This window comes from Acomys minous, assembly GCF_964271855.1.
Source record: "Acomys minous genome assembly, chromosome: 13".
NCBI lineage: Eukaryota > Metazoa > Chordata > Mammalia > Rodentia > Muridae > Acomys > Acomys minous.
The window spans coordinates 111,492,763-111,506,078 of NC_140495.1; the positions used below are offsets into that span (position 1 = coordinate 111,492,763).

General features: G+C 53.4%; 1 protein-coding gene across 2 annotated transcripts; it reads right to left on the reverse strand.

Annotated features, from left to right (window-relative positions):
* Positions 1–3,465: 3,465 nt before the first annotated feature.
* LOC311582041 (class II histocompatibility antigen, M beta 1 chain) lies at positions 3,466–10,099 on the reverse strand. Of its 2 annotated transcripts, XM_084754734.1 has the most exons (7): positions 9,856–10,099; positions 9,346–9,582; positions 7,313–7,594; positions 5,864–6,148; positions 4,173–4,289; positions 3,890–3,969; positions 3,466–3,639 (listed from the first exon to the last, which is right to left on the reverse strand). In XM_084754734.1, the coding sequence occupies exons 2-7, from the start codon at positions 9,398–9,400 to the stop codon at positions 3,583–3,585; spliced, it is 876 nt and encodes a 291-aa protein (XP_084610860.1). In that variant the 5' UTR covers positions 9,401–9,582; positions 9,856–10,099; the 3' UTR covers positions 3,466–3,582. The 2 variants fall into 2 exon arrangements, with proteins under 2 accessions (XP_084610860.1, XP_084610861.1); XM_084754735.1 differs by having other exon boundaries at positions 3,934–3,969; positions 9,346–10,091.
* Positions 10,100–13,316: the final 3,217 nt, after the last annotated feature.

Here is a 13,316-nt window from a genome sequence, read left to right on the forward strand (position 1 = left end):
GGGATTGGGGGGGGGGAAGAGATGCACAAATGCAAGCCAGGACAGGGATGCTAGAATTTCTACTTACGCGCATCTGGCAACAGAGGCAGGAAGGAGCACCCTTACAGTCTGATGAAGATGGAGCGAGCAGGCAGAAAGGCAGTGGGGGGGGGGAGGGGAAGAAGGATTGGGGGGGTAGTTGGTAAACTGCTTTCCTAGCATGCAGGAAGCTCAGGTTTGATATCCAGGTGTGGTGGAGGATCAGGAGCTGAGGGCGTCCTTGCTACCTAAAGGCTTCAAGGCTAGCCTGGACTATATCAAGGCTAGCCTGGACTATATCAAGGCTAGCCTGGACTATATGAGAGCAGGAGGGGGCATCAAGGTAGCTGAGGGTCTCCCTCTGTAGCCCTGGCTGTCCTGGAACCCACTATATAGACCAGGCTGACCTCAAACTCACAGAGATCTTCCTGCCTCTGCAGCCCACCAGCTTTAGGTTGCCATGTGTTATAGCTTTCTCTGTTCCCTGGATTTTTTTTTATAGCTACACCCACTTTTCACTACAGCCCCTTTTAAAACATTTTGCTGGTGTCTTTATGCTAGCACATGCATGCTGTGGCATGTGAGCAGAGGCCAGAGGGCAGTTTGTGCAGGTGGTTCTCTGCTTCCACCCTGAGGGTCCGGAAAAGGAAGAAGTAAAGAACGTGTCAGACACCATCCTCTGACCTCTGCAATGCCCACATGTGTACACACACATACACACACACACACACACACACCACACACACTGACATACACACAAACTGATATACACACAGACATACACACACTGACATACCCACACATTGACATAAACACACACACACACTGACATACCCACACACTCACACACACACACACACACTCACACACACACACGGAGTCTCTACTGGGTGCTAGAGAGATGGTTCAGCAGTTAAAAACATCCACGTTGGTTCCCACAGTGGTTCACAACTCCAGTTGAGAGCACTACATACCACACATATATGGAGCACAGACACACCTGCAGGTAAAGCACCTATCCACACAAAATTTAAAAATTTTGCTGTTCTTTTTCAAGACAGAGTCTCTCTGTGTAGCTTTGGCTGTCCTGGACTCGCTTTGTAGACCATGCTGGCCTCGAACTCAGAGATCCTCCTGCCTCTGCCTCCCGAGTGCTGGGATTAAAGGCATGCACCACCACCACCCGGCTTAATAAAATGATTTTACAGACTTATTTATTTTATGTACATGAGTGCTCTGTCTTCATGCACACTAGAAGAGGGAATCAGATCTGATTACAGATGGTTGTGAGCCACCATGTGGGTGCTAGGAATTGAACTCAGGACCTCTAGAAAAGCAGGCAGTACTCTTAACCTGGAAGCCATCTAACCAGCCCCCTAATAAAATAAATTTTAAGATACTGTTTTAAAGAAGCAGCAGCAGCAGCCGCCGCCGGGCGTGGTGGCGCACGCCTTTAATCCCAGCACTTGAGAGGCAGAGGCAGGCGGATCACTGTGAGTTCAAGGCCAGCCTAATCCAGGACAGTCCAGGCTATGACACAGAGAAACCCTGTCTCAAAAAACTGGGGCCAGGGGGAGGAAAGCAAGCAAGCAAGGCAAAGTGGGGGCTGGAGAGATGGACCAGTGGTTAAGAGCACTGGCTGTTCTTGTCAAAGACCTGAGTTCAATTCCCAGCAACGACATGTTGGTTGGCTCACGACCATCTCTAACTCCAGATCAAGGGAATCCAGTGGTACCCATGCAGTATTTTTAAACAACTTTTATTTTATTTATTTTGTTTGGTTGATTGGGTTTGGTTTTTTGAGACAGGGTTTCACTTGTAGCCCAGGTTGGCCTTGAACTCATCGATATCCACCTACCTCTGCCTCCTGAGTGCTGGGATTAAAGGTGTGTGCCCCCACAGCCAGCTAAAACAACTTTTAAAAGTAAGGCAAATCATAAGAATTTGAAGCTGGATAAAGTATATATAAGGTGTGTGTGTGCCCGCACACATGTGTCAGGGTCACAGCAGCCACCTAGTGGCTAGCACCCTACCACTGAGCTCCACCCCAGCCCAAGAGGTCTTGGTATTGTTAACACTTTTTCTACAAGTTTTAAGTTATTTTTAAATGAAAAGCTCAAAATATCATAACCTTTGAGTTTAAGCACTAAAAAGAATGCTTAGAAATGAATAAAATGAAATAGTACGGTGAGAATTCTGCATAATTTTGTTGTTACTAAATCTGGGGCTTCTAGGGGGTGGACAGACAAACAGACAGTGCAGCAGGTTCAGTGGAAACAGATCTCAGAGGGGATGTGCCTTTAAACACGATCGAAGGTTAGCATCACGGGAAGAAGGAAGGAAGAGAAAAGGTAAGAACAGCAAAGCGAAGGCGCTGAACTTGAACAGTGAAAGAGAGCAGCACAAACCCAGCTTCGGAAACCACGTGTAGACATGGTGCTCCAGAAAAGAGAGCGAGGAACGGCCGCCGGCTCCGGTGTGCAGGTCTGCATCACCAAGGCAAGCAAGGACACAAGAAAGCAAAAACATGTCTATGCTCCACAAACCGTATCTGCAACACCCTGAGTAAAAAAAAAAAAAAAAAAAAAAGAAGCAAGCAAAGCCAGTGACGGGATAGGCTTGTCGGGGATGCCAGGGTGTCTCGGGCTGAGAGCGACTGCTCAGCAGTTAAGAGCACTGGCTGCTCACCCCCCCCCCACCTGGGTTCAATTCCCACCCGACCCCCAGCACACATCACTCCTCCTCTGCCATCCTCTGTCTCCCCCAGATCCACCTGGATCGCTGAGCGTTCTCCCCTCCTTTTGGCTTCTCCATCTTTTCCACATGAGATGCCGTCATGACCTAACCCCAGAATTCTCCTGAGAAAACTGTGGGTGCTGTGGGGAACCATCAGCTAGCAGAACACAGTGACTTTGGATGTCATTTTATGATGAGGGCTTCCTCGTCTCTCCTCTGGGCCCCATATGCACAGAAACCATCCAGGGCAGAGGAGTCCAGCCCTTGACCTCTCATGCACCCACACCTGCCATGGGGAGAGTCCACAGTTCTGACTCCTTCCCTGCCCCCCCCCCCCCCCCCCGGCTCATCAGACTCTGGCCTTCAGAGTTCCCCAGCAGGATCCCACATACACATGCGTCCGTGTTCAATTCCTCCCTGTTTTATCGTGTGTGTGTGTGTGTGTGTGTGTGTGTGTGTGTGTGACGATCAAAGCATTGTCCCGGGCTGTTTTCCGAGGTGAACTGATCGGAGGTGGGGGCTCAAGACTCTCCTGAAGGTCCCACCTCATCCCCGGGGTCATAGGGGATCGAAAGAAATGAACTAGAGGAATCACCTGCTTCCTCAAGTTTGTCCTGGGCTTTGGGGAGAAGGCGTGGCTAAAGTGGGTCCTCTCCTGTCACTCATCCAGCGGTACCGCCTGACTTCCCATTTGCATGAAACGGAAGGGGAGACAGCTTTTGAAATTATATTTCCTAAGAAGGAGCTGAGCTGCTAATATTTACACGGGGAAGGGGAGCCGAATAGAGGAAATTATAACACAAGAAAGTGGGGCGTCCTGAAGATGAGTCACGGCGGCATCCTCAGGAATCGCCTCAGTGTGGGGTTCTGCCCGCTACCGCCGACCTTCGGAAGCAACAAGAACCAACTGGTGAGACAAGCGATGATCCAACCGACCCGACCCGCCACTTGTGTCTGTGACTGCCGGGTGCCCGAGCCCTCATATGCCGGTTGCCCGTTAATGCGGATGCCCGGGGACCAATGCCTAAGACAAAGGAGCGACCTCCATCCTGCTGTCCCCCCCCCCCCCCCGCACCCCAGCCCGCACAGAGAGATACTCTTCATTTTTCTAAGTGCTGTTAACACCACGCCTCACCCCTTCTGAGGACCAGTAAGCAGGATGACCAACAGGAATGTTACCTTCTGGGTAAGTGGATCCAGGGAGAGGGAGGTAGCCTAGAAAGGAAGATGCTTGATTATACCAGGCCCTGTGGGTGAAGGAGCCTAGCATTCTCCAGGTCTTTACAGAAGCGTGAATAAGGAAATTAATCACAGACAGAAAGCGAGGAAAACAGGAGGTGGAGGAGGGGGAGCGGGAGGAGGGGGATGGGGAGGGGAGGAGGGAGACTGCGAAGTGCTCAGGCTCAGGGGCTACTCACTGGAGGACCGAGACTTCCGCCAGCTGAACAAACCGAGACAGAAGACCATGAAGCCCAGGCCCAGGGTGGCCGCGGACACAGAAACCTTCACCTTCTGGATGGAGGACAGCCCGGCTGCTGCAGAGTAATGGAGCGCTCTCAGAACTTACGTCTATGGCTTAGTTTCAGGGCGCCTGCGCGTCAAGGGCTCAGCCACGCCATCGCTCCTACAGGCGCCCTGGTGAAACTCTTCCCCTGGGTTACCACCTGGCTTCTGTCCCTGCCTCCCCCAACATAGTGGGGTCACTCAAGGCATTCTCTGCAGCTCCTCCACTCCTGGGGTACCCTCCCCAGCCACCAGGGCTTTCTCACTCCACAGGCTGATTCCCATCCTTGCTCTGAGCAGCTTCCTGGTAAAATGTCTCCCCTCTTTCCGGGCCTCCAAGGTTCCACCGTGTGAGTCCCACGCCCACGTTGTCCACGTCTTCCTCCACAGTTTCATCCCACCCTACAACCCTTCGCCGCGTGCGGGCCAGAGCTGTCCCTACTCTGAACTATACCCACATGGATTCTTACCCTAACGTCGTCAGGAGAGCTCGCTCACCCTGCGTTCCCTACAGAGGAGACCTACCCTGGAAAGCTACAGGACATACGTGCGCGCGTCCCACTCCCCTCCTGTTTCCCATCTGTGCTAGCTGGTTTGTGTCCATCTGACACAAGCTAGAGTCGTTTGAGAGAAACTCAGTTGAGAAAATACTTCCATTAGATCGGGCTGTGGCAAGCCTACAGCGTAGGCAAGTTTCCTAATTAGTGACTGATGGGGGAGGGCCCGGCCCGGTGTGGGTGGGTGGGGCCCGGTGTGGGTGGGTGGGGCCGGGTGTGGGTGGGTGGGGCCACCCCTGGCCTGTAAGAAAGCAGGCTGAGCAAGCCAGTAAGCAGCAGCCCTCCGTGGCGCCTGCGAAAAGGTTCCTGCCCGGACTTCCTTCAATGATGGAAGATGACCTGGAACCCTCTCCTTCCCAGCTTGCTTTTTGGTCGTGGTGTTTCATCACAGCAATAGTCACCCTAACCAGGACACCGTCCCCTCCCAGGGACCCACTAGGACCAACGGCAGATACAACACTCCTCCACAGGGGAAGGCCCTGCCGCCTGGCCTCTGCTAACTGCCCTCCCTCTTCTCTGTTCCTCCCCTCTTTCCCAATCGCCCCTTAATTGGATTGTACCCTCTCTCTTGCCTTCAATTTCCCTCAGTCCCGGGGTTCGAGCAGTGTCAAGGAGTTCTTTATCAACCAACCCCCTTCGCATGTCTACCCAAGTGTCGACCAGCCGTGGCTGGACTCCCCGCTTACGCTCAACACCGCCCTATACTGAGGGGAGATCCGCCCTTCTTTGGTCTTCATTATTTTTTCAGTTCCCAATCCCGGCCTGACAAGATAGCTGAATATTAGGAAAGCTAACGCAGTGCACTCTGGGGTTTTGTTCCGGAGAGGCTACCAAATCTACGCTCTTTCGGGGAGTGCAGAGTCAGGCAGTGCCCCGTCGACATTCGAACAGAGTCTACACCACAGCTGCCCAGCAACGGCACGGCCTTGTAGCCCACGACGCTAACTCTGTTTGCAAACCCTCAACAGGCTCCTCCAGATGCACTTCCTGTCCCAGCATCCCCTTCTCCATCTCTGCCCACACCCCACTCCCAGATCCCACAAACTTACTCCAGTCCCCACGGACGGGCTCCGAGGTCCCACTGTGCTGCACCACACAGGTGTAGACGTCGCCATAGGAGGGGGCCGTGGCTAGGTAGGAGACAGTCTGGTACGTCCAGTCTCCGTTGGGCTGAGCGTCCTTCTCTTTGGTGCTGTGGGGGGCGACAAGCTGCCCATTCTTCATCCATGTGATGGCCACGTCCGCCGGGTAGAAGTCCCAGACGTAGCAGGCCAGCATCACAGGCTCCCTCGTGTTAAAAGGAGTGGTCTGGGCTACTTGAACCGACGGCGGCCCTGCATAGGGAGGAACAGTTGGAAAGGGAGTCTCATTTTTCATCCTGGCAAAGATTTCTGCAGCCACCGACGGGAAGAGGAGAGAGAACGCGCCCCCACCTCGCCAGGTTTGACCACTATGCCTGGGCTATGAGCTGTCTGGACAGTGCCTGTGTTTATCCTGCACGGCCACACGCTTGTGTGTCTTCTCAGATGGGGGCTCATATAGTCCACGCTCACTGGGAGGCTGGGGTTGACCCTAGCTCCTGCTCTCCGGACCCCTTCCAGGGGCTGGTATCCCAGGCCTGCCCCATCATGCCTGGCGAGGAGATTATTCAGGCTGTCGTCTTCTCCCAGTTTTACCCTCCCAAGTGAGTCCCCTGCTTGCATCTATCGGAGTACTTCTCGAGCAATACCCTAAGTGAAAATCCAAGCAGTTATGTTGAAATACAGACCCTCCAGGCCTCGCCCAAGGTCGTTTCTCCCTGTCTAAAGTGGCACCCAGGGACTTGCATCTCCAGTTAACACTCAGCCAGATGATGCTGAGACACTGGCTCACAGATGGTATCTTATGGCGTTGCTCTGGCCTATATGGAGAGTTTTAAATTGTATACGACTCTACACACTTAAGCCATTCCCACGAGCTGCTTTCAATGCAAAGGATTCTGGGAGGGTGAGAGGCAGCATTGGGATCCCCTGGAGCCCCGCCATAAGGACAAAGCTCAGTGGTAGAGAGCTTGTCCGGCCTGTGCAAGCCCCTAGGTTCAATTCCCAGTACTGGAAAAAAAAAATCTTTAGTTAAAATAAATAAAAATAAGAGACACGAACATTTTGGGGAAAGCCACTGGGGGTTTTCTGACTTGGCCTCGCATGCTGTGGCTCCTGCTTCTGGCCCTCTTATCCGTGCCTCCTCCTTACGTTTTCCACCCGCCATTGTCCCCCTCTCGTAACCACACTGTCCCCTCGTTGTCCTAGTTCCAGGTCCACACACTGTTTCTTCCTGCCCAGAATCCCCGTGTCCTCTGCCCTCCTGGCTGTGCACCCCCTCAGCACCCCCTCCATACCCCCTCTGTACCTCCTCAGCACCCCCTCAGCACCCCCTCCATACCCCCTCGGCACCCCCTCGGCACCCCTCTGGACCTCCTCAGCACGCCCTCGGCACCCCCTCGGCACCCCTCTGCTCACGCGTTCTGTGGGTCAGTGCATCCCAGAAGGGCTGCGTGTGCACCGCACAGTCCCGAAACCCGTTGCTCAAGCGCCGTAGCAGGGCCTCGTCTTTGTTGAGGTTTTCTGAAATGAATTCAGCCAATGGACGGAGCGTCCCAAATTCACAGGGGGCTATCATTCCCGCCTCTGGATCCCAGCAGGCCAGCAGGTCTTTGTTGAAGGAAACACAGAATGTGAAGTCCTCTGGGGTCCCGTTATCGTCCAGTACGCAGGTGCTTTCCACGTGAGCCACAAAGCCACCTGCAGGAGCCAGAGAAGGGAAGACAGCTCAGTGGGCGTGGCAGATCGCAAATACGGTCTCCGCCCACAGATCCCGGCACGGAGTTCCTAAAACCCTTCCGACTGCTTGAGTGGTGGGAGTAGCGAGCAGGTGCATTTTCTGCCCTAATATCTGGTCTTTAGCTTGGTTCCTCACACCGAGCCCTGAGGCCCTTGGAACCCTGGGGTGGGGCCTGTCAGTGGAAAGAAGGAGCCTCGATTAGACGCCTGAGACTTAAACGGGCGATGGTGGCGCACACCTTTAATCCCAGCACTTGGGAGGCAGAGGCAGGTGGATCGCTGTGAGTTCGAGGCCAGCCTGGTCTACAAAGCAAGTCCAGAACAGCCAAGGCTACACAGAGAAACACTGTCTCAAAAACCCAAAGACAACAACAACAAATCTATACTATTTGATGAGCCTACAAGGCTCAGGTTGTGAGGTTCTGAGACCTTCTTGTGAGCACATTCCTATGTGAGGGCGCGGCACACCCCACCGCCAAGGAGGCACCCGCTGCACCTGGGCTCTGTCTGGACTTCATGTTGTGAGCCCCTCTGTCTTTGTTCTTTAAAATATTCTCTTGGGGATGGAGATGTAGCTCGGTGTTTAAGAACACGAGCTGTTCCTGCAGAAGACCAGGGTTCCAACAGGAGCACCCACAGCCAGCGGCTCACTGTAACCCCGTTCCAGGGAGTCTGATGCCCTTCTGACCTCCTCAGGCACTACACGAATGTGGTGCATGTGCAATGAAGCAGTCACACACACACCACCACCACCACCACCACGAGGGTGGGGGAGCATTCTTTTTTGGTTGGTTGGTTGGTTTGATTTTGGTGACTTGATACAAGGTTTCTCTGTGTGGCCCTGGCTGTCCTGGACTGGCTTTGTAGACCAGGCTGGCCTTGAACTCACAGCAATCCACCTGCCTCTGCCTTCCTAGTGCTGGGATTAAAGGTGTGCGCCACCACCGCCCAGCTAAGAGAGAGATGTTTTTAAACTCTTGCAACAAATTTGCATAGACTGAATGTCCTCTCTATTTTCCCAGCCCAGAGGCCCCAACTCAGCCAAGCTGGACGGAAGTTGTGGGCAGTCCTGAGACTTACTACTTGTGCTAGGATTTGAACCTGGGTCTCTTAAGCACTGAGCCACCTCTCCAGGCCCCAAAACTAAATCCAGCTATTGTTTTTAATCTGCAGTGGTCTAAAGTTTTAAGACCAATATATTTAAATGACTCAGTTTACCAGGCTTTCTTGACACAACAGCAAACAAAACAAAAGCCAGGAAAGACATTTTAAAGTTAGTCCCACTTTTTTACTGATATAATACAGTATGATGCGATTAACTTCCGCATCCGTCACAGACCGACAGACAGACAATAGGCAAGGGTAGGAAAAGAAAAGAGAGGGAAAGAGAGTTAAGGAAAACAGTCAGCCTTGCTCTGTGCTGAAAATATTCTTGACTTGTGACTCCGTACAAGTCCACAGAGTGCTTACCACATGCCAGGTGCCACACCAGGACCCAGGACCCAGCGGTACCCAGCTCTAACTATGCCCTGCTGGGACACCATCACACAGGCCACGAAACTGGCTCATTGTTAAAATCGCTGTGAAACAGTCCATAATGCTGATAGGGTGCCACAGTAGGGAGACTGGCTGGTCTGGTGCAGTCAGACCCGCTAGTAAAAATAAACATGTTCTACCCCAAAGAAGATCCGGGTTCCTGGAGGGGATCTTACCTGCTCCTGTACAGCCCAGGCTGAGGCCCAGCAGCAATGGCAGGAGTGCAGCCATGTTCCACTCTCTGATGGTGCAGGAAGGTCAGGGCCCTAGACCAGCTCTTGCAGGGGCCTCGGGGCCTCTCCTGCTCCAGCCTGGACAAACGATCTTCACACCCTGAGGTAAATATGGTGCCTGTTGCTCGGGTCCCTTGGTCCTTGCTGCAGAAGTGGCTCCAGGTCACTCAGCGCCTAATCCTAAAGAGAAAGTAGTCAGATTAGCGAGGTAGGCGGGTCAGACCAATCAGGAAGTGTCTCAGCCTAGCATCATCAGTTACTAGGTAAACCTCTTCCTGCCCTAGGCTTTGAGGACAGGCCTGTAGGTGGTTCCCTGAGGTCCCTGGGGGCAGCCACTAAAGCCTTCCCAGGATACACGAGCCTGGCCTGCCCACTGGATTGACTTTCTCCTCTCCACGCCTTCCTAAAGACCACTTCTAAAGACCGTCTTTGTCTCTGAAAGGGAGTCGTCACCTAGGAGAGAGTGCATACACCGCGGGTCTGCCCTGTCTGTCACTCAGGAGGACACAGGTGGCAGAGGCGGGCAGTGGTGAATGAAGGAGGTACGAGAAAGTGCACCTTTGCCTTGTGTCAAAGCAAGACTACGAAAGACTGAAAGCAACTCGACGTTAGATAGCAGGGGCGGGCCTGGAAACCCCATTCCCTCCAGGGCGGCTTCGTTTCCTCCTAGGCTGTAACCGCTGCGTGGGAGCCAGGAAACCGTATCCTCCTGGATGTAGTCATGTCTAGGGCAGCCGCACTTACGCTCTTGGTGAGGCGCTGTCCTCTGGCCCAGAGCTCAGGTGTCTCCCCGCCCACCCCTCCCCCGCTCCAGAAGCTCAGCTTCCCTGATTGTGTCCTCCGAGCTGTGCTTCGTGCTCCCTTCTGCCCAGCTGTTCTGGATTATAAAGTACGAGAGAAGAGATGTGACACCACTACTGCGTCTATGGAGCACGTGTGTGCGTGCGTGTGCACGCGCGCGTGTGTGTGTTTCTGTGTGTGGGTGCTTCTATGTACACAGGTATGCACACATATATGAGCAAATGTGTGCAAAGGCCGGGAGAAGATCTTCACTTCGCTGGTTGTTGTTGTTTGAGACAGGGTCTCTCACTGGTCCCGAGCTTGTCAAGTAGGCTGGGCTGGCTAGCAGGGAAGCCCAGGGGTGTGCCTGCCTCTGCCTCCACAGCAGTGGTTGTGCACAGCCACATCTGGCTCGCTCTTTCTTTCTTTCTTCCTTATTTTTTATGTGGGTCCAGGAGATTGAACTCAGACGCTCAAACTAGTGCAGCAAGCGCTTCGCCAACTGAGCCATCTCCCACTCAACACACAACAGGACAGATTTTAAAAGGCATGCTCCCCTCTTCTGTCCCACTGTGAACGACACAACTGATAGCTTCTTCTCGCACATGCAAAGTCTTAAATTGACCACATAAACTATTACAGACACAAACACACACATACACACACAGAGAGACCCGCACCTACACATGTATACAGTATACACACACCCGCGCAAGCACACACACACACACACACACATACACACTCCATCCGGGCTGAGTTAAACCCATATAACCAAGTTAGTGACACATCTGCTGAGAAAAGGAGGAAGAGTAGCCACAGTCCACCCCAGCCCCTCCGTTCACTTCCTCCCACGCTTGAGGATCCTTCTGCTGAGGGATCCGCAGGCTCTTCTACTTGTTGTTAAGACAGCCGCAAAATAACGTGACTCCCCAGCCATCAACACCTCCTCGCATGACTTCCTTCCCTTGCAGGAACCAGGGCTGCCGTCTGCAGCCCGGAGAGCTGTGTCTCCGTGGTTGTGGGCGTGGGTGTGGGCGTGGGCGTGGCTGTGGGAGTGGCTGTGAGACTAAGTGGAGCCCCCTGAGGGGGTCTTAACTCTCTGCTCTAGCAGCCAGAGGAGAAGTGAAACCTCTTGAGACAGGAAGGAAGCAGAAGGAGAAGGTTTCACTTCCGTATTCATGTGAACAGGGAGGGAGGCTTTTAGGGTCAGAACGGGAAACCCGAAGACCTGTGCTCAACAAAGCGGTTCCTTCTTTCCCCTGCTTCCGTTATGGGTTTTGTCCTCGCCGTTTGTCCGACACCTCAGCCGTCCTATCCGACATCACTTGACTACTAGGCAGCAATAGGACCCCCAGCCAGGCTCCCAGGGGACCCACACTGCGTCGTCATCTCTCCCCCTACCTCTCCACCTGGCCTGATTCCCACACACCATATTGTCTCGTCTGAGGCCAGGTAGGAGGCGGAAGAAAACTTGATGTCAAAGCTACTTAGCAATAGGCAGACATGTGGCACATGCTTTTGATCCCAGCACTCAGGAGGCAGAGGCAAGTGGATCTCTGTGAGTTCGAGGCCAGTCTGGTCTACATAGTGAGTCCAGGACAGCCAGGGCTACACAGAGTCCCTGTCTGAAAAAACAAAAACAAACAAACAAACAAACAAAAAACCCTACTTAGCAACAAGGCCAGAGGGCTTGGATGGAGGCCAGCGCAGGCGTGGTGGGCGGGGCATCCTCCATGGAGGGGCACAGAGGCAGACCTTGGCTGCTGGCTGCATTTGCCCGGTACAGGAAGGCCCTGGCTCCCCTTAGCTCCGAAGCCTGGCAGTGCTAGAAGGTGTCAGGGGTCTACAAGGCAATAGATGGGGCTATTGGAAACAAGCAGGTGCCAAGACTGATAGCGTCACTGGAGATGCACGTGAAGGGAAGTCACAGATGAGTGTTCCTTGGGAGCGTGGCCTTAACCGTATGAGCCTCTTCAAGGCATCGCCTTAATTCATTCTGTGCAGGCTCTCAGCTTCCTCTTCTGGGCAGATGGTTTTAATTCAAGGTCCCATTTTTGTGACAGAAAAAGAGGGGGGGAATGTTGGACCAGTCAATCATGCAGATTTCACTGGAGTCAGGTTTTTTGTTTTTTGTTTTTTTGGGTTTTTTTTGTTTTTTGTTTTTTGTTTTTGTTTTTCGAGACAAGGTTTCTCTGTGTAGCTTGGCTGTCCTAGACTCACTTTGTAGACCAGGCTGGCCACGAACTCACAGCGATCTGCCTCTGCCTCCCAAGTGCTGGGATTAAAGGCGTGCGCCACCATACCCGGCTGGGTTTTCTTTTAAGGTTTTGTTTGTTTGTTGGGAGAGGGGCTTTTGTTTGATTTTTGAGACAGAGCTTCGCCATAAAGCCAGTAATGGCCTTGAACTTTGGTGACCCTCCTGCCTCAGCCTCCCAGGTGCTGGGATGCCCAGCAGAAGGCATTTGCGGCCTCCACTCTGCCCTAAGAATAACATGTCCCCAGGAATCACAAGAGAAAGCCGAAGATGCAGTTTTAAAATTATCAAAATGGTATCTATCATGTGTTCGTAGAGTTGTGAAATCCCAGCCCTTGAGAGGTGGAGGGCGGGGGATCAGGGATCCAAGGCCATCTCAGCTATGTGAGAGTCCGTCTCAAAATGACAAAAGAAGAGGAAGGAACCCGTGGAAAGGTACTCAGCATCATCCCGTGGAAAGGTACTCAGCATCATCCCGTGGAAAGGTACTCAGCATCATCCAGTGAGAGCCTGCCGGCTCCCAGCCCATGCCAGCAACTCCGGTGCCAGTGAGGACACGGGCAGCTGCCCTGCTCTAAAAGCCGCTCTCTGACCTCTGAACCGAAAACTACAAACTCGTTGGTGAAAATGTATCAGGAAATTATCAAGAAAGGTGTATCCTGAGAAGTCAGGGCTTGAAAATTCTAAGAAAGACAGAGTGGGGCTGGAGGGCGGGGCGGGAGCTGAGTGCGGGGGCGGGGCGGGAGCTGAGTGCGGGGGCGGGGCGGGAGTTGAGTGCGGGGGCGGGGCGGGAGCTGAGTGCGGGGGCGGGGCGGGAGCTGAGTGCAGGTGGCCTGCGGTTGGTTGAGATGGGAACAGGCTACAGTGAGAGGGAGGC